This window comes from Schistocerca serialis, chromosome 2 (assembly GCF_023864345.2).
Source record: "Schistocerca serialis cubense isolate TAMUIC-IGC-003099 chromosome 2, iqSchSeri2.2, whole genome shotgun sequence".
NCBI classification, from domain to species: domain Eukaryota; kingdom Metazoa; phylum Arthropoda; class Insecta; order Orthoptera; family Acrididae; genus Schistocerca; species Schistocerca serialis.
The window spans coordinates 1062145436-1062171067 of NC_064639.1; the positions used below are offsets into that span (position 1 = coordinate 1062145436).

Sequence of the window (25632 nt, forward strand, 5' to 3'; positions counted from 1 at the left end):
AAAAGTATATATTTAGTTTGAACTAATATCTATCAAATATAAAATATAATAAAAGTGTCACTGAAACTGAATCACCATATAATATGATGACTAAGTGATATATAAGTGATTAAGAAATTGAAGATTAGTGACACATCTTAACTTTTGTGACAGAAAATTTTGTTCGCTAAAATAATTATGAGTAACTGCTATAATACATACCTTGAAAGTTGGCATAAAATTTTCCCGAACTACATTTGTTGCCCCAAATGAAGTCATTTGAAAGCAATTGTTATATTGTTGGATATGTGTCAAAAAGTGTATAGAATCTGTTCCTATTCCTGAAACCAATGAGTACAATGGTTCTGGTGGTGGGTCCAATGGTATCAATTTCACTTTACCATTTGCGCAACACAATCCATTGGCTTCGTTTTTGTATTTTAATGCCTTACAGTGTGAGCAAACCGAGTTCATAGAACCAATAACAACACATTGGTAGTTACTGTAGTCAATTGACACATCGTAACTGAAAGCAGCTCGATTCAAACTTGCGCGATTATTAGTTGAATGTCGCGCTCGCGCTTCACGCATTTGTGATATCCGAATTCTTTCACGTTCATTTCCGTCGTCACGTTCTTGTGCCGTACGATTAGATCGGTAATTAGCTTGGTTTGTAGCATTTCTGGTTCTTCTACCTAAATTGCTTCGTCTTATAGGAGGCATATCAAATATAAATTAGTTTTTCACTAATCACGAACTAAACAAACACTAACTAAGTAAACACTCTGCACAAAACACGAATTTGTTTCGTGTATCAGTTGACAAAAGCAAACTCAGTAGATTAGGTCACAGACAACTTTTTTTTTTTTTTTTAAATTTTATATGACTTGAAGTCAAATCCTTTTAAGCCGTACGAATTGTAACGCGATTTTTGTTTGACTGATGTAATGACGTGGAAACTGATGCATTTTATCTCGCGTGCCGAAACTAATACAAAAGAAACGCGAGTTTCGGAACGCGACATTAAACTTCTCCAACTATGTATTCTGTGCTCCAACGCACACACGCACATTGTTTTGATAGATATGATCTTTGACGTTAGGAACACACCTACATTGCTTAGACAACAGTGAGTGCTTGTAATTTAATATGAACTTTATACCATAGCAATAAAGCTCAAATTGACTACGTTTTAGTTACAAATCATTTGTATAGGAAAAAGAAAAGGGCTATTTTTAGGGTTTTTCCAGCAATAATTCTAAAACCATCCTTGAACTTCAACGAACATTTTAAAAAAAGATTTGGCCAAATTGGTCGAGGCGTTGTTGAGTTATGCGCTTACCAACACATTTTGCGATTCATTTTAATATGAACTTTATACCATAGCAATAAAGCTCAAATTGACTACGTTTTAGTTACAAATCATTTGTATAGGAAAAAGAAAAGGGCTATTTTTAGGGTTTTTCCAGCAATAATTCTAATTTTTCTCGCCGTAAAAACCATCCTTGAACTTCAACGAACATTTTAAAAAAAGATTTGGCCAAATTGGTCGAGATGTTGTTGAGTTATGCGCTTACCAACACATTTTGCGATTCATTTTTATATTATAGACTAGCTGACCCGATAGACTTCGTCCTGTCAAAAAGATTTGTAATATGGCAGTTTTTTTGCCTACGTATTTAAAAAAATTCTCCTGAACATAACCGTCACCCTGGTGATAGGGCGTTGTGAATAAAAAATAGTTAAATAAAACATATATAAGGATTTAAAAGTAAGTAATCGCTTTATTGTTAATCATGTGAATCATAATTATTATTATTATCATTGTAGTGCTTTGTGGTATACGATGTTTTTTGTTTGATTACCTGGCGCATAGATAAACAAATCTGATGGTTTTCCAACACGGGAACAGGCAACATACAATTGACCATGTGCGAAACATGGGTTTTCTAGATTAATACCACAAACACTTAATGATTGCCCCTGGGACTTGTTTATAGTCATAGCAAAAGCAAGCCGCACTGGAAACTGTAGTCGTTTAAACTCAAATGGCACATCAGTCGGAATCATTGGGATGCGCGGTATGAGAACATCTTCTCCTTTATACTTTCCTTTGAGTATAGTTGCTTCTATCACATTGTTTAGTAATTTTTTTATCGCTAACCGTGTACCGTTGCAAAGACGCGGTTGGTTGATATTTCGCAACATTATAACCACCGATCCAACCTTTAATTGAAGATTGTGAGGTGGCAATCCTGGCAAATCCAGCGAGTTTAAAAATTCCGGTGGATAGTTGACTACATCATCTTGATTAGTAGCAGAATCAACTGATTTATATATCCTCAATTCGCCTGTAATTTGTTCTTGAATTTTGAAATTTAATTCATTTACATCTATGTTTTTTGCAGCCAGTATAGCTCGTTCGCTCAACCAATCATGGTTTCTGTAATTTTGAGAAACATCTGGAAACACCTTCTGAATAAGTTCATCTTTTGATCGAGTTAACTGACAAAAACTTTGAGGAAAGTTAATGCAGCCAGTCAACATGTCTATAGGAAATTTGCCATTACCAATGTCAATGAGTTGTTTAGAGAATATGTTTCCAGATTGGTCATTTCGCAACTCGACACGCATATTCTTGCTTAAATGAAGTACTTTGACATGTTTCCACAAATTGGAGGACTTTACACATGCATTGAGTTCATCAGCTGGCGTTGATCGTGGAATCACTGGCAATGTTTGACGAAAATCTCCTGCTAATAAAATCATTGCACCACCAAATCGGTTATTATTGCTCCGTAGATCTTTTAAGGTTCTGTCTAAAGCCTCCAAAGATTTTTTATGTGCCATCGTGCATTCATCCCAAACAATTAATTTACATTGCTGCAAAACCTTTGCCATTGCAGAGTTCTTCGAAACGTTGCAGGTTGGAGTTTCATTGCTTTGCATATTTAATGGCAATTTTAGTGCTGAATGGGCTGTTCGACCACCTTCAAGCAAAGTTGCTGCGATTCCTGATGAAGCGAGTGCAAGTGCAATTTTATTTTGTGAGCGAATTGTTGCTAATATTAATGAAATCAAAAAAGTTTTTCCTGTACCACCAGGTGCATCTAAGAAGTAAATCCCTCCAGTTTCATCATTTGTTACTTTCATAAGAGTTTCAAATACATACTTCTGTTGTTCAGTTAACAGTGGAAGATTTGTTTGAATTAATTCTTTCAAAGCGTTGAGATCATACAGTTTTTCTCGATGCAACTCTTGGTTAAAAGCGTCATGCATTGGACGATTGGGCGCGGTCAGGCCTAATTGAATTAATAGTTTGTTTGACATTATCAAGCACATGTCCTCAATTGAAATCAATGCTTCATTGTAAATTTCTTCACTGATTTGTATATTTGGATTTCCCATTCTATTCCGTATTTGATACAAAATATCATCACACATATAATCTTTGTACTTGATCCACAAATCAATTGGGTTTGATGGGAAGCATGTAGATATGATTATAGAAAACAGTGTTCGTATTTGATGAGCGTGTGATGATATTACAGCATCATTGAGAGTTTGCTCCCAATGAGCGTCATTTTCAAGCAATTGCAAACGTTGACAGGCTTCTCTGTAGGATCCACACAATTCACCATGAACAGTTCGTAACTGTTGGAATGATGTTGGGTCACATACATTGACTAATAGCAGTCGTAAATAAAAACATTCATCATTGCTTGGATGTACTGAATAAATCCGGCCAATCGCATCGGTGGAATATACATCTGTATATCCTGGAACTGGTTTTCCTTGTTTCCGTCGTATAAATCTCCTTGAGGATTGATTCCAGGTATAATATTTTGGCATTTCAGAATATAGCAATGTTTGTGCGAAATGATCGTTTTGGCATGTCTCAAAAAAACTGGTTAATGTAGTAGATGGTGGCTGAGCAGCTCTTTGTACTGCGTTCTGTGCTGTAAAATACACTCTTTGTCCATTTTCTAAATGCACAGCTAAGTGAACAACAGAAGGGTGTCTCTCATGAATAGGAAAAGAAAATATTCGCCAAACTGCTTCATTACTACTGACATAGCGGCCCATTTGGTATTGGGTAACTTCATCATTGGAATTCTCTGCACCAATTCCAATCACAGCCATATCACTCCCTTTGGTTACATATTTGCAAATGTATTTAATAGATTTCACTGAATGGCAAGATTCAACGTTGATGTGTGCTTTGAATGTCTTTGATAAAATGGGTGAATATGGAACAATCCAACGATTATCTATTTCAATATCTTGTTGATTTAATTTGACAATTGTTGATTTTCCATTGTCTGCTGTCGATCTGCGACGATACAATGGATAACCGTCATTACCAGTAATTGTTTCCGATATTAATGTCCGTGGATATCGTTTTGAACATTTACCATCCATCATACACGGTGAATTTTGATTAAGAGTTCCACAGGGACCATGTATCATGTTTTTGATAACTACCTCATGCAATCCAGGATCTACTTGTACATTAGGGATTTCAGCTGATATCACTGCATCAACTTCATTTGGCCTTATCTTTTCAACCAACCAAATCAAAATGTGTGCATGTGGCAATCCTCGTTTCTGCCACTCCACAGAATACATCCAGCAGCGTGTCTCACCAAACACATTATGTTTTACGATGAAATCCATTAAAGATTTCAACTTTTGTCTAAAGACTCTGGCTGTAATATCATGACGATCAATGGGTGATTGCCCAGGGAATAACTCCTGCTTGATTTCTATCCATTGCGGATTGCATGTAAATGTGATGAACAAATCTGCTGTACCATAATGACGAACATACGACATGGCATCTTGAGCATATTCGTGCATATGCCGAGGGCTTCCGATGTATGTTGCTGGAAGAATAGTCATCCGACCGACATTCTGTGCATTTCCATCAGTATTAATCGCATCTCGAAGGTGAATATACTCTTCAGATCGGAGTTTGGTTTGATTCAACCTGATGAATGTTAATCTCTCCGTTTCAATTTTTACATACATGTCAACAACATATTTGTGATATAATCGCCGACATTTCAATATGTGATTTTCTTCATTTTCCCGAATCATTAGGCGGTATGAATAATAGTTCATTGAACTGACTTTTTTGTTGGTTTCAGAACCTGTAAATAGATTTTCTTTTAATAACATTCAAATATAAAATTAAAATACATAATATAATGACTGAGATATTATCGCCATAGCTAAATTAATATTTTAGTTACCTGTAATGGGATTTATCATTTTTATTGAGAAATCGTAGCCATCTTCACCTTGCCAAAATATAATGGGATATTGCAGTGCATCATATGAGCGGTGTGTTTCCTTTATACGTTGTAATTGATCATTCCGACGATGTAAAACAATATCACGGGATTCCAAGTTTTCTCCAACTACAACGATAGCAACTTCATCAATAGTTGGTGCATTAAAACGTCTTGTATGTTGACCTGCAGGTGTTTTATCAGCTCTGATTACAATTTTGTGATTATCGGATGGCATCAGATCCAGGGCAGTTTTAAACAATATAATCAATTGATTGTGTTGATGAAATAAAGTTTGTAATTGTTCTACAATAGACCTCTTTACTAAATTGTTATGTGCACAACGCAGATCAATTTCTTGTGGTGAATTGCCCATAAAATAAATTTGCAGGAATTTGTTGTCGCTATCTGACACTGGTAACAGTGAACCTGCTCTGTGATATATTTGCCCTTGTATCTGTAAATAAAATAAAATATTATGGTGTGGTATAAATTAATGGATTGTCAGTGATCAAACTTAAATAATATTTGATCTTAAAAAGTATATATTTAGTTTGAACTAATATCTATCAAATATAAAATATAATAAAAGTGTCACTGAAACTGAATCACCATATAATATGATGACTAAGTGATATATAAGTGATTAAGAAATTGAAGATTAGTGACACATCTTAACTTTTGTGACAGAAAATTTTGTTCGCTAAAATAATTATGAGTAACTGCTATAATACATACCTTGAAAGTTGGCATAAAATTTTCCCGAACTACATTTGTTGCCCCAAATGAAGTCATTTGAAAGCAATTGTTATATTGTTGGATATGTGTCAAAAAGTGTATAGAATCTGTTCCTATTCCTGAAACCAATGAGTACAATGGTTCTGGTGGTGGGTCCAATGGTATCAATTTCACTTTACCATTTGCGCAACACAATCCATTGGCTTCGTTTTTGTATTTTAATGCCTTACAGTGTGAGCAAACCGAGTTCATAGAACCAATAACAACACTGGTAGTTACTGTAGTCAATTGACACATCGTAACTGAAAGCAGCTCGATTCAAACTTGCGCGATTATTAGTTGAATGTCGCGCTCGCGCTTCACGCGTTTGTGATATCCGAGTTCTTTCACGTTCATTTCCGTCGTCACGTTCTTGTGCCGTATGATTAGATCGGTAATTAGCTTGGTTTGTAGCATTTCTGGTTCTTCTACCTAAATTGCTTCGTCTTATAGGAGGCATATCAAATATAAATTAGTTTTTCACTAATCACGAACTAAACAAACACTAACTAAGTAAACACTCTGCACAAAACACGAATTTGTTTCGTGTATCAGTTGACAAAAGCAAACTCAGTAGATTAGGTCACAGACAACTTTTTTTTTTTTTTAAATTTTATATGACTTGAAGTCAAATCCTTTTAAGCCGTACGAATTGTAACGCGATTTTTGTTTGACTGATGTAATGACGTGGAAACTGATGCATTTTATCTCGCGTGCCGAAACTAATACAAAAGAAACGCGAGTTTCGGAACGCGACATTCAACTTCTCCAACTATGTATTCTGTGCTCCAACGCACACACGCACATTGTTTTGATAGATATGATCTTTGACGTTAGGAACACACCTACATTGCTTAGACAACAGTGAGTGCTTGTAATTTAATATGAACTTTATACCATAGCAATAAAGCTCAAATTGACTACGTTTTAGTTACAAATCATTTGTATAGGAAAAAGAAAAGGGCTATTTTTAGGGTTTTTCCAGCAATAATTCTAAAACCATCCTTGAACTTCAACGAACATTTTAAAAAAAGATTTGGCCAAATTGGTCGAGGCGTTGTTGAGTTATGCGCTTACCAACACATTTTGCGATTCATTTTAATATGAACTTTATACCATAGCAATAAAGCTCAAATTGACTACGTTTTAGTTACAAATCATTTGTATAGGAAAAAGAAAAGGGCTATTTTTAGGGTTTTTCCAGCAATAATTCTAATTTTTCTCGCCGTAAAAACCATCCTTGAACTTCAACGAACATTTTAAAAAAAGATTTGGCCAAATTGGTCGAGGCGTTGTTGAGTTATGCGCTTACCAACACATTTTGCGATTCATTTTTATATTATAGATGTATGTACTGACTGACTATGTCCATGATTGTAAAAGTTAATATGGACAAATAAACCATTATTATTATTATTATCATCATCATCATCATCATTCAGCTTGTGAGAGGGATGCCCAGATCTTTTGTTGCTTCATTCAACTTGTTTGGCAATAGCCTTGGCATTGTTTTGTAGCACTTCCTTCAAGGTGTTTTTAAAGGCTACTGCTGCAGGATCTCTACTTGTTATTACCAACAGATACATCCACCAGTTCCTTTCACAAGATACTTTAATCCCTCTAGGTTTTTTTCTGACAAGCTTATGTGGAAAGCCATTTTCAAATAATGCTAGAAATTAATCATGGAATAGATTAAATTTTATTTCAGCATTTGGTTCTATATAAACTTCATCCCAGATGATCTCTTATAAATTATTTTTAAAAAAATTGTTTTTGGAGTCAAATAACTGTAACTGATTTCCACTGTGGATTATCAGTACTATGAGGCACTATCTTATTTATCCGAACTAACCCTATAGTAGAGATGTTGAAACATGGACAGGCATCAAAAAAAGACTGATAAACAAATAAGCTTTTAGCCAGGAGTCCTTCTTCTGAAGAACACATACCGACATATTTGGGATTCTGGGTGGTGGTTGTTGTTGTTGTGGTCTTCAGTCCAGAGACTGGTTTTATGCAGATTTCCATGCTAATCTATCCTGTGAAAGATTCTTCATCTCCCAGTACCTACTGCAACCTACATCCTCCTGAATCTGCTTAGTGCATTCACCTCTTGGTCTCCCTTTACGATTTTTACCCTCCACACTGCCCTCAAATACTAAATTGATGATTCCTTGATGCCTCAGTACATGTCCTACCAACCGATCCCTTCTTCTAGTCAAGTTGTGCCACAAATTTCTCTTCTGCTCAATTCTGTTCAATACCTCCTCATTAGTTATGTAATCTACAGATCTAATTTCAGCATTCTTCTGTAGCACCACATTTCGAAAGCTTCTATTCTCTTCTTGTCTAAACTATTTATCGTCCACGTTTCATTTCCATACATGGCTACACTCCATACAAATACTTTCAGAAACGACTTCCTGACACTTAAATCGATACTCGATGTTAACAAATTTCTCTTCTTCAGAAACACTTTCCTTGCCATTGCCAGTCTACATTAATATCCTCTCTACTTCGACCATCATCAGTTATTTTGCTCTCCAAAAAGCAAAACTCATTTACTACTTTAAGTGTCTCATTTCCTAATCTAATTCCCTCAGCATCACCTGACTTAATTTGACTACATTCCATTGTTCTCATTTTGCTTTTATTGAAGTTCATCTTATCTCCTCCTTTCAAGACACTGCCCATTCCGTTCAGCTGCTCTTCCAAGTCCTTTGCTGTCTCTGACGGAATTACAATGTCATCGGCAAACCTCAAAGTTTTTATTTCTTCTCCATGGATTTTAATACCTACTCCGAGTTTTTCTTTTGTTTCCTTTACTGCTTGCTCAATATAGAGATTGGATAACATCGGGGATAGGCTACAACCCTGTCTCACTCCCTTCCCAACGACTGCTTACCTTTTATGCCCCTCACCTCTTATAACTGCCATCTGGTTTCTGTACAAATTGTAAATGGCCTTTTGCCCCCTGTATTTTATCCCTGCCACCTTCAGAATTTGAAAGAGAGTATTCCAGTCAACATTGTCAAAAGCTTTCTCTAAGTCTACAAATGCTTGAAATGTAGGTTTGACTTCTCTTAATCTATCTTCTAAGATAAGTCGTAGGGTCAGTATTGCCTCACGTGTTCCAATAATTCTGCAGAATCCAAACTGATCTTCCCCAAGGTCAGCTTCTACCAGTTTTTCCATTTGTCTGTACAGAATTCGCGTTAGTATTTTGCAGCCGTGACTTATTTAACTGATAGTTCGGTAATTTTCACATCTGTCAACGCCTGCTTTCTTTGGGATTGGAATTATTATATTCTTCTTGAAGTCTGAGGGTATTTCGCCTGTCTCATACATTTTGATCACCAGATGGTAGAGTTTTGTCAGGACTGGCTCTCCCGAGGCTGTCAGTAGTTCTAATGGACTGTTGTGTACTCCCAGGGCCTTGTTTCAACTTAGGTCTTTCAGTGCTCTGTCAAACTCTTCACACAGTATCGTATCTCCCATTTCATCTACATCCTCTTCCATTTCCATAATATTGTCCTCAAGTACATCGCCCTTGTATACACCCTCTGTATACTCCTTCCATTGTTTCCAGATCATTTTTCTTATCAGAATCATTTAGAAAATCTCATTGAAATTGCCATAGACTACTAACTCGTAATAGTTATTTTTACTGTATTTATTCTTCATAGACAAATACAAGGATTTGAATTGTGGACATATCACACACTCCATGTTGTAATCTTGTGGGAAAACTACAAACAATAAAAATAAAAGAAATAATTATACAACTTTTAGATGTAAATATAATTTTAAAAAATGAAAGTGTTCTACTCCTATGAAAGGAATTCCTTAATACTATAAAAACATTTATTTGTAAGAAACTCCTTTAGGACCATGTCTAAGAAACTCCCAATGTGGCTTTTTAAATTTTTTTAAAGTGAAAGAATTGATGGTGAATGAAAACAAAACAGTAACATTATTCTTCCACAATTCAGAAAATAAAACTGACAAGATATATAGGGTCAGTACATTTGAAGTGATCCAATAAAAATTAAGCTGGTTGCTTAACTGTTTTTAAATATTTTGGTTTTTGAAATATGTGATTACACTATAATTGAGAAGTTAAAAGCAGTTTTTAAACGAAGTTACCTTGCACTGTTACTGAATGGCAGCCATTTTTATTTGTAAGCGCACAACGGTTTTTCAGTTTGGAGACATTAACATAAACTTGAATATCTCCGCACTGGGTTAAGTTACAACATTGCAGTTGACATGATTGTTTTTAGAAAAGTCTACAACATTGTTTAGAACTCAAAATACCCTAAATTCAAAAAGAACCAGTTGAAATGGACTCCAAAGTTTGGTACTGAAAATTTAGAAAAACCACTTTTTAGACCCATAAATAAGAACCAAGCAGTGATATATCAGCGGTTTTTTTCCACCAGCTAGGTATCGTAAACTACTAGCCTTAGAACAAGAACACTCATATAGAGCAAGAAATTTGAAAATATTTATTTTTTGTAAAGTTTGGGGCTAGTTATCTCTTGTGGGACTGAATATAAAAATTAAATTTTTGCAAATTTTGTACACCTATATGATAGCAAAGTTTCACTTCATTAAATAAGTATACCAGTCTTTGGTGTAGCTTCATTCTAGCAATTGTACACACAGGCATAGTCAACTTGCATAAGAATAAGAGTTGGTGGCGACTATTTTCAAAAATAGTGCAAAGTGTATAGTTTATGATGCCTTCTTATATATGTTTTTGGCAATAAAGTTTCTGTGTGAAAAACAATGATAAAACTTAGTTCAGAAAGTTTCTCTAGTAAGATAGTTCACTTGGCTAAATAAGTATACCAATCATTAGACGCTGAAGTGTAGCTTTGATCTAACAATCTTACATATAGGCATAATCGACTTGCACAACAGTACAAGCTGTCTGATTCGCTGTTTGGCAGAGTCTATAAATACAGTGTCACTGTCTAGCAAAACATTAGTTAAGGCCAGAAAATGGCGTCAGCTGACTTGTACCTGGTCTCACATTCTCAGTTGTCCAGACACACTCCTCTTTCCTTGCTGGCAGCATTTTATATCAACCATAAAAATGTCTTCAATCAACCTGTTTAACTGTGTTATTCTTCTTTTATAATACATTTCATTTCAACACTGTTAAATGCTTTTTCACACTTGTTTAAAATGTTTAGGTTACTGAAATGGTCTCTAGTAGCCCAATGTTACCAAATGTTTATGGAATAAGAAGCATACATATTTTCATCTAAACCTTGAAATTCATTCCTCTGTAGTTCCACTTAGGTCCCCTCTCCATTTTTCTTGAAATCGGTATTGTGGTTTTGTGTACTTTGTAACTGATAAAGCTTTTCATTACTTTGTTATGCATCCGTGAGCCTTTTTCTCTTTAATGGGGGTCTGTGGCGCATGCACACACCTTTGTATGTGTGTGTGTGTGTGTGTGTGTGTGTGTGTGTGTGTGTGTGTGTTTTGATGGGTGGTTACTTGATTTCAGTTAAAAGTTGGACGAGTATGACTTGGTTTTTCTTCTCTTTATTTTACTCTTTTTGTTGCCTTTTGTATGTGTACATTGAGGAGAATAATTTGTTTTACTTAAATATTCTAATGATATGACTTGGTTTCTCTTCTCATTATAGTTTGGATTCTATTTATCTTGCATTTGTATATATTTTTCCATGTATTCTAAAAACTGTGATTATTATGTTACAGGGACGAAATACTTGCTGACATCAAAAATGAGGAAAATTGGTGCCAACCATTTATCGCAGGAATTTTTTCTATGTATGTACAGTGTACTTTTTAAAGTTAATGTGTTTCATTGTTTTGAAACCTAAGTTTTTCTTTTGCTGAGCATATATTTTTTACACACTTATTCCAATACTGAGTACCTTAAATAAAAGAAGACTTTTCCATTTATAATTTACTGGGCAATCATTGTGTAAGAATGTAGGTAAAAACATTTGGTACGCCCCTGTGCCCCCCCCCCCCCCCCTCTCCCTTCCCCACTCGTTGCTCAAGGAGCTACAAACTTCCAGGTTATATCTTTTTGGATAACATGTTAGTGGATTCGGAGTGTTGCTATTATAAATAGTATGGCAGACACCTTATCTGCCATGGTGGCAGTAATGAGCTCCAGATCTATGGCTCTAGTTACCACACCATTAAGTAGAACAGTGTACAGGGTGATTCAAAAAGAATACCACAACTTTAAAAATGTGTATTTAATGAAAGAAACATAATATAACCTTCTGTTATACATCATTACAAAGAGTATTTAAAAAGGTTTTTTTTGACTCAAAAACAAGTTCAGAGATGTTCAATATGGCCCCCTGCAGACACTCGAGCAATATCAACCCGATACTCCAACTCTTTCCACACTCTCTGTAGCATATCAGGCGTAACAGTTTGGATAGCTGCTGTTATTTCTCGTTTCAAATCATCAATGGTAGCTGGGAGAGGTGGCCGAAACACCATATCCTTAATATACCCCCATAAGAAAAAATCGCAGGGGGTAAGATCAGGGCTTCTTGGAGGCCAGTGATGAAGTGCTCTGTCACGGGCTGCCTGGCGGCCGATCCATCGCCTCGGGATAAGGTTTCATAACTAACCTTTTTCGTAGGACTCTCCATACAGTTGATTGTGGAATTTGCAGCTCTCTGCTAGCTCTGCGAGTCGATTTTCCTGGGCTGCGAACAAATGCTTGCTGGATGCGTGCTACATTTTCATCACTCGTTCTCGGCCGTCCAGAACTTTTCCCTTTGCACAAACACCCATTCTCTGTAAACTGTTTATACCAACGTTTAATACAGCACCTATCAGTAGGTTTAACACCATACTTCGTTCGAAATGCACGCTGAACAACTGTCGTCGATTCACTTCTGCCGTACTCAATAACACAAAAAGCTTTCTGTTGAGCGGTCGCCATCTTCGCATCAACTGACGTTGACGCCTAGTCAACAGCGCCTCAAGCGAACAAATGTACAACTAAATGAAACTTTATAGCTCCCTTAATTCGCCGACAGATAGTGCTTAGCTCTGCCTTTTGTCGTTGCAGAGTTTTAAATTCCTAAAGTTGTGGTATTCTTTTTGAATCACCCTGTATATATTGTGACTCTTCAAGCTTTCCCGGTGGATATGTCGTAAATAGTCTTGTCAGGTTTGCTGCCAGATCACATTGTGCATATTCCACAATATTTCCTTGGAGCTACTGTCTGACATCTTCAGGTGGTTCAACCCTGCTGGTGGCTACCTAGCCAACGTGATCCGATGGCAAACCCGTGAAGACTATTTACAGTGTATCTATTGATTGTAGATTCATTTGTTTTTTAAAATAAAGGTTGAGCAAAGTTGATTATGAAGAATTCAATGGATTTGAAAGGCATGCTGATAGTAGAACCTCTATTTCACAGTGTACAGTGTTGTGAATTTTGTTGTGTGGTAGTCAGTGATAGGGGACAGCTTTAATAATGAAAAAAACTTCAGTGCAGTACAAGCAAATATGGATATTCATGAACAAAAGGTTAATGAACGGATTGTTTTCTTAAAAAATGAGTGGATTACATGGTTCTGAAGTTAGCTCTGGATATTGGAGATAACCTCATCACTGAAGCAAGTCATCATGTAAATATGGGTTTAGATTTTTCATTTTAGAATTACTGGATAGCAGTCGATCTTCTATTAATAATGTGATTTCTGGGACACAACATCATGTCTCTACTGATTTAATCCACAATGAACAAAGCTCTTTCAATTCATCTCTAGTAGTACATTCGTCACAGAAAATCTTTGTTTACAAGTTTCATGTGGAAGTGAAGAACATCTGCAGTGTTATATAGTAGCCATCAGCAAGAACTGGTAGGGTCTGTTAATTATCTTAGGATATGGACATGTGAAAAGGGTGAAGCTTTTTGTAACCTTCATCACCTAGCCAGTGATACCATGTTGGTACATGCCTCCAGGCAGTTTATACTCAAAGAGGTTGTGGGAGTCCCTTATTGTGAGGTAAACAGCAGTATTGAAACTGCCTGGCAGATTAAACCTGCATGCCTGACTAGGAGTCAAACCTGGAACTTTTGTTTTTTGTGGCCATTTGTTCTGCCGACTGAGCTATCCAAGCATGACTCACTGTCATAACTTTACTTCCACCAGTACCTCATCTCCTCCCTTACAAAAATCATAGAAGTTCTCTAGCGTACCTTGTGGGACATGACCATGTCTCTGGAGTATCATTTCTTCCAGGAGTGCTAGTCCTACAAGGTATGCAGGAGAATTCCTGGGAAGTTTGGACAGTAGTAAACTAGGTACTAGTAGAAGTAAAGCTCTGACAGCATTTGGTGAGTCATGCTTGGATAGCTGAGTCAGTGGAGCACTTGCCCGTGAAAGGCAAAGATCCTAGATTCAAGTCCTGATCTCATACATAGTTTTAATCTGCCAGGAAGTTTCACATGAGCATACACTCTGCTGCAGAGCGAAAATCCATTCTGGGATCAGCAGTGTCGTTCCTCCAGAATAGTGTCTCCAACACGATTGTGAAGTGGTCATAATGTTGTTGACTATTGCAAACAAGTGTTTTCCTGGTACCCATGCAAGAGCTATGGAGGAAAGATTCCTAAAATTGTGTTGCTAATATCCCAGTTGGTAGTCATGTAGTAATATTGCAACACTTATAACCAACACTGCAGGCATCAGTTCCTGGTGTAGTAGTGTTACTCTTTTGATGGATGTTAAATGGTTTTTACTGAATTTCATGTGTATGCAGGTTTCTGTTGCCCTCACAAGTGATATATAGTGTAACACCTTACTGTTGGTAAGAAACATCACTTAAAATATGAATGTGCAGACATCTGTTGTCTGATATTGTGATCTACCTGAGCAAAAATATATTGGATAGATCAGGAAGTGTCGACAGCCATATAAACCAGTGTGACAAGTTGATGCGGCAAGATTTCATACCATTGTGATCCCAGTAACCGGGTGTCTTAGAACAGAATCTTTCCAGTCAAACATACTGAGTATAATACTGAATTCAGAGTGTCACAGAAACTGGCAGTAACTTGCAACAAATCTTTATTCTTCTTACCCTAAGTAGAGTCGATAGCAGTCTGAGCTAAAGAAATTCGTTTTCTATGTTTTAACATTTATCTTTATATCTTCTCAATGGACCTGCCATACTTCAGTCAAGTGTGGTGAATTCAGTGTCCATTTTGCAATGGAAATTGTATTTGTTGCTTCAACAAGATTAGAAGCAATAAGAACTCATCCCCATTATGTGAAACAACTGCAAAATTTCATGGACAAAGACTGACAGTGTAGGAATACACTAAACCTTCGCAAATCTGGCTCTCAGTAACCCAGCCTTTCATTAACCCAGCCCACAATCTGCCCTCTAGTTGCTCAAGCAGAAATGGCACATACAATGATTAATTGTCATGTGCAACAAAGTTGTCAGTTAATTATAATGTTAAACAATACAATACATGTTGGAATTATGGCTTTCTTTAAGTTTCAGCATCATGGCGTCTAAAAGGAGACGTATTATGCTAAACCTCAAGCAAAAACTCTATAAGTTGAACTGAGGTTCAGTTTTTAGGGAAGTTGTAATGGAAGTGACAAAGAGAAGGACATAGGAGGCAAGAACGTAAAGACATCTCACACTGCTGGTGCCGAAGCAGCAGACATCTTTCTGGAGTACATTATGCAACAATCAGACATGTGCAGTATTGACATAATGCTTGTAAAGCCATTGTGTGATAAAAGCATACTGCCATTACTTATCATCATTGTGATGACTACAAGCTTGGAACATGTTTCTTAGTGAGTGATACTACTGGATATGTACACACTCAAGGACAAAGTTTTCAATGAAAATGAATGTGTCTTTGGATTTAATAAAGTATAATAACTAAATTTTTACGCTGAATTTAAGACACTCTCAATAATCCGGCACTTCCATTAATCCAACACTTATATAGGCAAGGAAGTGCTCAGTTGATAAGAGTCTGGTGTATATGATGAAGTATCGCAGTCAGAATTACAGAAGTGTAGCCACAACTTCAGAGACCTCTTTCGGTGCGATGGTGCAGAGACCTCTAGGGGTCTTCGATGCCCATGATGTCTGGTGCAGATTCAAATTCTGTGGTGTGCCGTACCAGATCCCTCCCCCCTGAAACTTGGGTGTAGGGATGGAAACGCCTGGGACGGTGCTGTGGAGGGCGGCAGTAGGGAGAAGAGCCGGGCTCATCAACCGCTGTTGGTGAGGAGGAAGGGATGCCTGAGGTATCCATGACAGCCGGCCCTGTGTCCAGGTTGGGGGAAGGAGCTGCCAATCCACCCGGGGCAGGAAGGGCTGGCGGCAGGCCCACGGGGAGACGGCAACTGGGGGCAGGGGTGGCAACTCGAGGACCACGTCTGTACCCGAAAGAGGTAGGGGAGGATGCGGCAGCGTGAGTCCCATGGGGGCATGCGGGTGGAGCTGATTATGATGGCAGTGCTCCAACCCTTTCAACGTCTGCACGGACATCACACGCCACCCATGGACTGCGACGACCGTGGCGGGCGTCCAACCCGCCTTGCGCCCGTACTCGCAGGATCACACAGCTGTGCTGGGGTCATAATGCTGCGAGGGCCAGGAGTGGAGGTGGGAGGGGGATGGCATCAGCAAATGGAGCAGGATTTACGGTTGTCGCCCATGAAGGAGCTCTGCTGGACTGCATCCATCAATGGCATAGTGCAACAGGTGCTCAAAAACAGGGTGAGGGCCGATGTGGTTGAAGATGTGTCGACTGCCTTTGTCAACTGTTGTTTAAAAGTGCAGACAAGCCTCTCCACCGAGACACTGGACAAGGGGTGAAAAGGGGGGTTACGGATATGTTTGATACCGTTGGCCCGACAGAAGTCTTGGAAGGAGGACGCCATGAATTGGGGACCATTATCGGAGACCAACGTGTGTGACAGGCCCTCAATGGCGTGAACGTGGGCCAGGGCCATGAGTGTAGCCTCTGTGGTGGTGGATGCCATGCGGATGACATATGGGTACATGGAGTAGGCATCAACGATAAGTAACAACATGGTCCCCAAAAATGGGCCCGCAAATTCGATATGGATGCGATCCCAGGGCTGGCGAGGCACAAGCCAGGGTGTAAATGACAGGGGGGGCTTGCCTGGTGACGCGCACATACAGTGCACCCACGGACTAGGTGGTCATTATTGCCATTGATGCCAGGCTGACCGCTATGGTCGCAGGTTTGAATCCTGCCAGGGGCATCGATGTGTGTGATGTCCTTAGGTTAGTTAGGTTTAAGTAGTTCTAAGTTCTAGGTGACTGATGACCTCAGAAGTTAAGTCCCATAGTGCTCAGAGCCATTTGAACCATTTTGATGCCGGGCCAATACACGTCCCGGCAAGCCAAAACTTTCATACGGGACATACCCCAGTGCCCGCTGTGTAACAAACTGAGGACCTGAAGCCGCAAATCCAGAGGAATGACCACCAGATGGGCATCTGACTACGTGGCCAACAGAAGGACATCATCGATCACGGACAGCCTGTGGGACAGGTGGCGCCAGGGTCTGAAATTGGACTGCCTCCGACGAGTAACATAGGAGGGCCACCCGTGGACCACTTAGTGGAGAACGTGCCACAAGATAGGGTCGCAGCAGGTAGCCACGACAATGTGAGCAGCCATAAGAGGCAGACCGTCCTGTGCATCCCGGTGGGCGGAATCAGTGTGAAAGCAGAGGACCTCCTGTTGGTCAAAGGAAGGATCGGGGCCTGCTGGGAGACGTGACAAAGCGTCCACATTAGCATGGTGGGCGGTGGGCTTATACCGGATCATGTAAGCATATTTTCATAAAAACAACGCCCAGCAATGGAGATGTTGAGCTGTCCACTCTGGAAGGTGTGGGTGGGGTCCGAAAAGCGTAACCAAGGGTTTATGGTCTGTCATGAGGGTGAACTTTGCTACAAACAGATAGGTGTGAAATTTGTGGACGGCGAACACGATTGCCAGGGCCTCATTTTCAGTCTGGGAGTAGTTCCGTTGTGCTTGGGTCAACGTCTTAGAGGCATAAGCGATGGGCTGTTCGGAGCCATCAGCATCCTGATGTGCAAGGACGGCCCCAGTGTCGTATGCCAACACATCAGCCACCACAACCAAGGGGCTGTCCGGAGAAAAGGGAGTAAGGCAAGGGCGGACTTCAGCATCGTCTTTAAATGGAGAAAAGCCTGGTCGCAGGCAGGAGTCCAATCAAAAGGTACCCCTTTGCGATGCAAGTGATTGAGGGGTTGAGCAACGGAGGCAGCCTGGGGCAAGAACTTTAAGTAATAAGTAACCTTGCCCAAAAACACCTGGAGTTCAGATAAGTCCTTGGGACGAGGAAGGGCCTCAACGGCCGCGACATTACAACCTGAAGGGCGAATGCCATCTTTGCTAAGCCACTGGCCTGAGTATTCCACTTCTGGTTGAAAAAAACCACACTTGTCCAGCCGACAGTGTAAACCTGCAGATTGCAGAGCGTGGAATTAGGCGCTGAGGTTTTGCAAATTTTCCTGGCGGGAATGCCCTGTGACCAAGATGTTATCCAGATAATTCACACAGGCGGGGATAGGCTGTGTAAGCTCCTCCAGGAACTGCTGGAAAATGGCCGGCGCCGAAGAGACACCAAAGGGAAGGTGCCTGTACTTATACAATCCGAAAGGCGTGTTGATAACCATTATGTTCTGAGATACGGCAGCCAGGTCGATCTTTGAAAAATACTCTCCCCCGGCAAGCTTGGCGAGAAGGTCTTCCTGTCGGAGAATGGGGTAAGCATCAATGAGGAACTGAGCATTGACTGTAGCGCCGAAGTCCCCACACAGATGAAGGGACCCATTCCGTTTACAGGCTCCAGAACGCCAGTCGCCTGGAGCCGATCAAGTTTCTGCTTGACTGCCGGCCGTAAGGCCACCGGAAGGGGCCGGGCCTGGAAAAAGCGAGGCTGCGCATCCAGCCATAGGATGACGTGCGCCTGAGAACCGGAAGCACATCCGAGATCAGGCGCGGCTCGTAATTAAAGGCTCTGAGGCGGAGACGCCCCAAAATATATGTTAAAGTAAATTTCGCAAGAACGTATTACGTAATTTAAATTATCAGGACGAATTTCGCATATTTCCCATTCCGATTAAAATAATGACGGTCAGCGTTTTTGGAACTGTTTGTATCGATAGATGTTTTCCGAACGGTTAGTAGTGTTTAGGCTGCGCCTTGGAACGTCCGTAAGCTGCATGTAGTAGCGGTTTGGGGGCGTGTCTTCTACATAGTACTACTCTTTATGGACGACCCGAAGGCTCAGAGCTTGCAGCCTAAGGGTGTCATACCAACCACCACAAGTTTTTCACGTTCCACTATCTATGTAATAAAGGAATGTAGAGTGGCCGAAACTTCGCTATCCAATCTCTGTCTCTGCACATCTCTACTACGCTTCGATGCGTCATTAATCGACGTTTAGTATTATTGTTTTGATAATGTTTTACATAGTTGCTTTGTTTCTGCCATTGGCTATTTTAACCACATTTAGAATAAGTTTGCAAATATCCCGCCAGAGTGCACTAGACTACAGTAACATAACAGTACTGCCATCTAGTGAGAGTTTCATAAGTGATTAGAGGACAAAGCGCGCGAAATTTGTCCCATTTCTTTACTTTCCTTGCTTGCTGATGCTGACTGCTCTTGTTGATATCGTGTGATATTAGCAAGTTTCTTTTTTGGAGTGTATTTTGCAAGATTTTAGTGAGTTTTCCTTGCACAAGACCTGTGGCGTCACCAAAACATCACAGTATTGTCATGTGAACTCGTAAACTTCGAGCTTTAGAGGTAAACCACAATAAACGCCTTAAGTTTAGAACTGAAAACACCTAAAATATTAAGCAGCCGCAAAGTTAAAATTCATCGCATTAAAGATCTCTCCGAAACGCATCTTTTCATATGATTTGCTGCAAAGTGTCAGAAAATGTAATGATGACGTATAAAAACACTAACTAAGTTAGCTTCTAATGATATTTAATACCTGATTATAGAAGATACAGTACGTAAAATTATGGGTAGAGGGTGATATGCCCACCCCCCTCCCCCTGAATTCTTAGTTGTTTATGTCAGACTAATCTGTAGCTTAACCCGAGGTCTATGTTGGCTCTGATCGATAAATACCGCAGCCTTTCCCGGTATAGAAACCACGAGCCGCGCCTGTCCGAGATCCATTGCGAACAACGACACAAAAGCGGAGCACAGATCGTCCAAGTCCTGAAAAGGCACAGCCGTGCAAACGACCTTAACTTCGTCAGAAATTAAAAAGCCAAACAGTTGAAACGCATCGAGGCCAAAAATATTCGAAAAGCCGACGGATGGCCGACGACAAAGAGGGTAAGAAGCCGGGGAATACGCTTACGTCGCCTGGACGACGAACTGCCCACGAAGGGGAATGTAACCGTCTCCGTAGGCGACCAAACGGTGAGAGGGAGGTGAGAACTCAGGAGAGCCCAGCCAGGTATACGTCGCAATATTAATCAGGGAGACAGTGGCCCCAGTGTCGACCTGAAAACTGACATCCTCAGTGAAAAGGCGGAGCGTGAGTAAAAGCTTCCGCGCTGATGGGTCATCCTCTGGGACGACTGGTTGCAGAGCACGAACTGTATCTTGAGGCCCAGGAGGGGCAGGACTGGAGCGAGTCAAGCGACTACGACAAACCGATCGGATGTGGCCCTCCTTGTTACACAGCGTGCAAGTTTTCCAGCAGTGGGGACAATCAGCTCGAGAATGTGCAGTAAAGCACTGTGGGCAAGACGGAAGTGGGCCGCGCGACCGGCGACGAGGGGTGACCAGAGGCGCCTATGCCATAGAGACGTCGGACAACGAGGAGTCCCGACGGCGCTGGCCTCGGTCGGCTGGGCCACGTCAACGTCTCGAGGGCGGAACCCGCCGTGGCGCCTCGATCGCCGCCACGGGCGGCCGCGCCATAAGATGCTCGTTGCACAATTGTGTTTCTTTTTGGATACTTTGGTCTGTTAACTAGTGTTCGCTTTATTACACTTCGTTTTTCGTTTGGGCATTCTCCTTACTGTCGTTCTATCAAGCATGTGCCTCACTTATACGTTTTCCATTAGTTTGATGTTTTCCTTTATGTTCAGCTGGTGGACTGGTCTTCTTTGGCGTTTGGAAAAAATGCTATAGGAGTGATCGAGACTCATGGATCAGATTTAGCAATTTCTCTTAACTCAGAGCGACTTCCTAGGTTTGTAGTTTCAAAAAAAAAAAAAAAAAAAAAAAAAAAAAAAAAAAAAAAAAAAAAAACCGTTCAAATGGCTCTGAGCACTATGGGACTTAAACCTAACTAACCTAAGGACATCACACACATCCATGCCCGAGGCAGGATTCGAACCTGCGACCGTAGCGGTCACGCGGTTCCAGACTGAAGCACCTAGAACCGCACGGCCACACCGGCCGGCTTGTAGTTTCACTGTGTTCACTGCTTTACACTTCTTTTTAATTCCTTTTTGATGCATTCCTGTTTGGATTTTTCGAGGTTGTTAGGGCAGAAACTTAATGTGGAGGCCGTCTGGCCTCGGCCTTTCAGCCTGTGAGTGGACCGGTGGCCACTCATTCAGCAAGATCCGAGCAGGAAGACGGGGGGAAGGGTTCGGAAGTGGTAAAGACTGCTGAGCTCACGTGTTGGTTGCAAGCAGAACTGATAATCTGCAGCATTGTTCCCAGAACTGATGGGGGTGATTGGTTTGGCGCCAAGTGGAGGGTCTCAGCCAAAGGCTCCATCCATTCTGTGACAAGTGTGGCTGCAGATTTCTGGGTCTGCCTTATGGGGTGGAGAATTATAGGACTCCCTGTTGTGACTTGGCAAGACAGCCAAGCCACCATGAGATAGCCGAAAGGCACGCGTTTAAGCTCACGCAGGCTGGCGTGAGGTCTGGAACAGTTAAAGGAGTTGAGTCTAGTAAAAAAGGTACGTAGCTTCTGGAATACTTAACTTTAATCCATAATTGGTGAACATCGATCTGACGGTACATACATCACAAGATAAATAGCAAATGATAATGGCGCCTTGCTAGGTCGTAGCAAATGACGTAGCTGAAGGTTCAAATGGCTCTGAGCACTATGGGACTCAACTGCTGAGGTCATTAGTCCCCTAGAACTTAGAACTAGTTAAACCTAACTAACCTAAGGACATCACAAACATCCATGCCCGAGGCAGGATTCAAACCTGCGACCGTAGCGGTCTTGCGGTTCCAGGCTGCAGCACCTTTAACCGCACGGCCACTTCGGCCGGCGTAGCTGAAGGCTATGCTAACTATCGTCTCGGCAAATGAGAACGTAATTTGTCAGTGAACCATTGCTAGCAAAGTCGGCTGTACAACTGGGGCGAGTGCTAGGAATTCTCTCTAGACCTGCCGTGTGGCGGCGCTCGGTCTGCAATCACTGACAGTGGCGACACGCGGGTCCGACGTATACTAACGGACCGCGGCCGATTTAAAGGCTACCACCTAGCAAGTGTGGTGTCTGGCGGTGACACCACACTCTCCATGATAGGTCAAGAACGCATCACACAAAGAGAGCAGCTATTCGGATAACAAAGTACTTGTGGAGTGCACATATGGTTTTTTTTAGTCTAGGCAGTAGTTTGAGATCCTCCAGTGAGTGCCTACCAGTTAATATGCAGAGAGCAAAATCAGAGTGCATACAAAGTAAGGCTGCTTCCACTGTCAAAATTTTAACAGTAAACTGTCGCAGTATTCATAGCAAATTTATTGAATTTACTACCCTCCAAGAAAAGTTGTTAGACTCAAACAGGGTGTATACAACCCGGGACAATCGGGAAATCCGGGGAAAACAGGGAAAACCCTGGGAATTTTTCAGAATTCCGGGAATTTTTCGTTGTTCTAGTTTTCAGTTAAACTTTTGTTACTTTGACTGGTAAGAATCGATACTCTAGCAAAGGATATTACTGTATCCCGCTACTGCAGAATAATACTGCAGCAATAAAACGTGAACGAGAAAACAAAACGAAAATAAACCATAAACTGTCATATACAACAACTAAACACAGTGCTCATACAAGGGTTAGCCAACAGCAAAATGTGTCGAAGGCTTTAGGAAGACTGTGCAATGATTCATAACAGCAAATTGCCTCCGATGAGCGTGACGTCACAACTGTTTACATTAGATTCGTTTTAGCAGTTACAAGCGGGCTCATGCGCATGCGCAGTAGAGTGGCTGTGAGTAGTACCTTCTCCAGTTTCTGGCTACAGAAATGTGGCTGTTGGCTGTGTAAGCAGTCGCAGCAAGCAGCTAGATGCAACCGGGAAAAATTTTACTGTCGCGTCCAGCTGCCAGAGTCACGCATGCGCAGCGGGCCCTGATATGGGGGGGGGGGGGGGGGGGGGCGGCGGACGCGCCAAATACATATTATGGAGGAGAAAAAAACCTATCTTAGTATTGCCCCGGTTCGGAAATATCGCAGATCCGAGGTTGATGCGCAATGCGCAGAGCAGTCTGAGTTACAGTGGGGAAGTGTGTAGTCTCCACGTGACCCATGTTTACATTTTGTGATCTTGCTGTATCCTCTTCGTTTACTGCTCTCACGTCAAATGAAAAAAAAATGGATTTCTGTGGCCGGGAGCTGCCAAGTGAATTAAAAAACATTCACATAATTGCGGAAGGCTAATATACGTTATTAGTTTCAGATTTTATTTTTGTCGTTTTGCTAAATAAATTTGGTTCTTATTAATCTTTTACGCTGAGGCAGTCAATGTGTTTGAAACAAAGTGTTTAGTTCCACACTATTGGCTAATTTCAACTGCTTGCTGCATTTCAAGTGCACGTTTTCATCTTCTAGCACGTATTACATTATGCCATAATAAAGAATCAAATGGTTCAAATGACTCTGAGCACTATAGAACTCAACTTCTGAGGTCATTAGTCCCCTAGAACTTAGAACTAGTTAAACCTAACTAACCTAAGGACATCACACACATCCATGCCCGAGGCAGGATTCGAACCTGCGACCGTAGCGGTCTCGCGGTTCCAGACTGCAGCGCCTAGAACCGCACGGCCAATCCGGCCGGCAATAAAGAATCAAAAATGAGTTAGTACAGTACCGGTACTCCAAGAAAATTTACATCTCGAATCCCAACTGAAAAGCTTAATGTCAAGCTACTTCATTGGGAAACTGAACATACGAATGTGCTCTTTAAGTATGCAATTTGAATGTGCCATTTTAGTATGCTTCACGAAATTCCGATGCTCTTTGAGTATCATCCTGTCTTTTTCTTTTATGACATTATGTAAGATCTTTTGATGTTATACACGTACGAACATACGGACTTCCCGCATCGTAGCAGCTGCCAAAGTGCGGTGGCGCCTGTTATTTGGCGCTCTCTGACGACTACTGAAACGAGCCTATTGCTAACAGGTCGCGGGAAAATATTGCGAATGGTGGTTTGAAAAACGTTATTTTCAAAGTAAATTTCCTTCTACGCAAGTTGAACTATGTGCGAGAATGTACGATGAATTTCTTAAATCAACATTCATGTCGTTATTATGAGCAAATTGATGTAGAGCTACGGGAAGCTCTCTGCCCTCTTCATCATCATCATTTAAGACTGATTATGCCTTTCAGCGTTCAGTCTGGAGCATAGCCCCCCTTATACAGTTCCTCCATGATCCCCTATTCAGTGCTAACATTGGTGCCTCTTCTGATGTTAAACCTATTACTTCAAAATCATTCTTAACCGAATCCAGGTACCTTCTCCTCGGTCTGCCCCGACTCCTCCTACCCTCTACTGCTGAATCCATGAGTCTCTTGGGTAACCTTTCTTCTCCCATGCGTGTAACATGACCCCACCATCTAAGCCTGTTCACCCTGACTGCTACATCTATAGAGTTCATTCCCAGTTTTTCTTTGATTTCCTCATTGTGGACACCCTCCTGCCATTGTTCCCATCTACTAGTACCTGCAATCATCCTAGCTACTTTCACATCCGTATCCTCAACCTTGTTGATAAGGTAACCTGAATCTACCCAGCTTTCGCTCCCGTACAACAAAGTTGGTCGAAAGATTGAACGGTGCACAGATAACTTAGTCTTGGTACTGACTTTCTTCTTGCAGAAGAGAGTAGATCGTAGCTGAGCGCTCACTGCATTAGCTTTGCTACACCTCGCTTCCAGTTCTTTCACTATGTTGCCATCCTGTGAGAATATGCATCCTAAGTACTTGAAACCGTCCACCTGTTCTAATTTTGTTCCTCCTATTTGGCACTCAATTCGTTTATATTTCTTTCCCACTGACATTACTTTCGTTTTGGAGATGCTAATCTTCATACCATAGTCCTTACATTTCTGATCTAGCTCTGAAATATTACTTTGCAAACTTTCAATCGAATCTGCCATCACAACTAAGTCATCCGCATATGCAAGACTGCTTATTTTGTGTTCACATGTCTTAATCTCACCCAGCCAGTCTATTGTTTTCAGCATATGATCCATAAATAATATGAACAACAGTGGAGACAGGTT

At 40.8% G+C, this 25632-nt stretch overlaps 1 protein-coding gene across 2 annotated transcripts in view; it reads left to right on the forward strand.

Annotated features, from left to right (window-relative positions):
- LOC126458513 (uncharacterized) overlaps positions 1 to 25632 on the forward strand; it is a 199339-nt gene that overhangs the window by 67621 nt on the left and 106086 nt on the right. For both annotated transcript variants that reach the window (XM_050095611.1, XM_050095610.1), the window contains exon 2: positions 11787 to 11858. In XM_050095611.1, coding sequence (XP_049951568.1) covers positions 11787 to 11858 — 72 coding nt within the window. The remainder of the gene's footprint in view (positions 1 to 11786; positions 11859 to 25632) is intronic.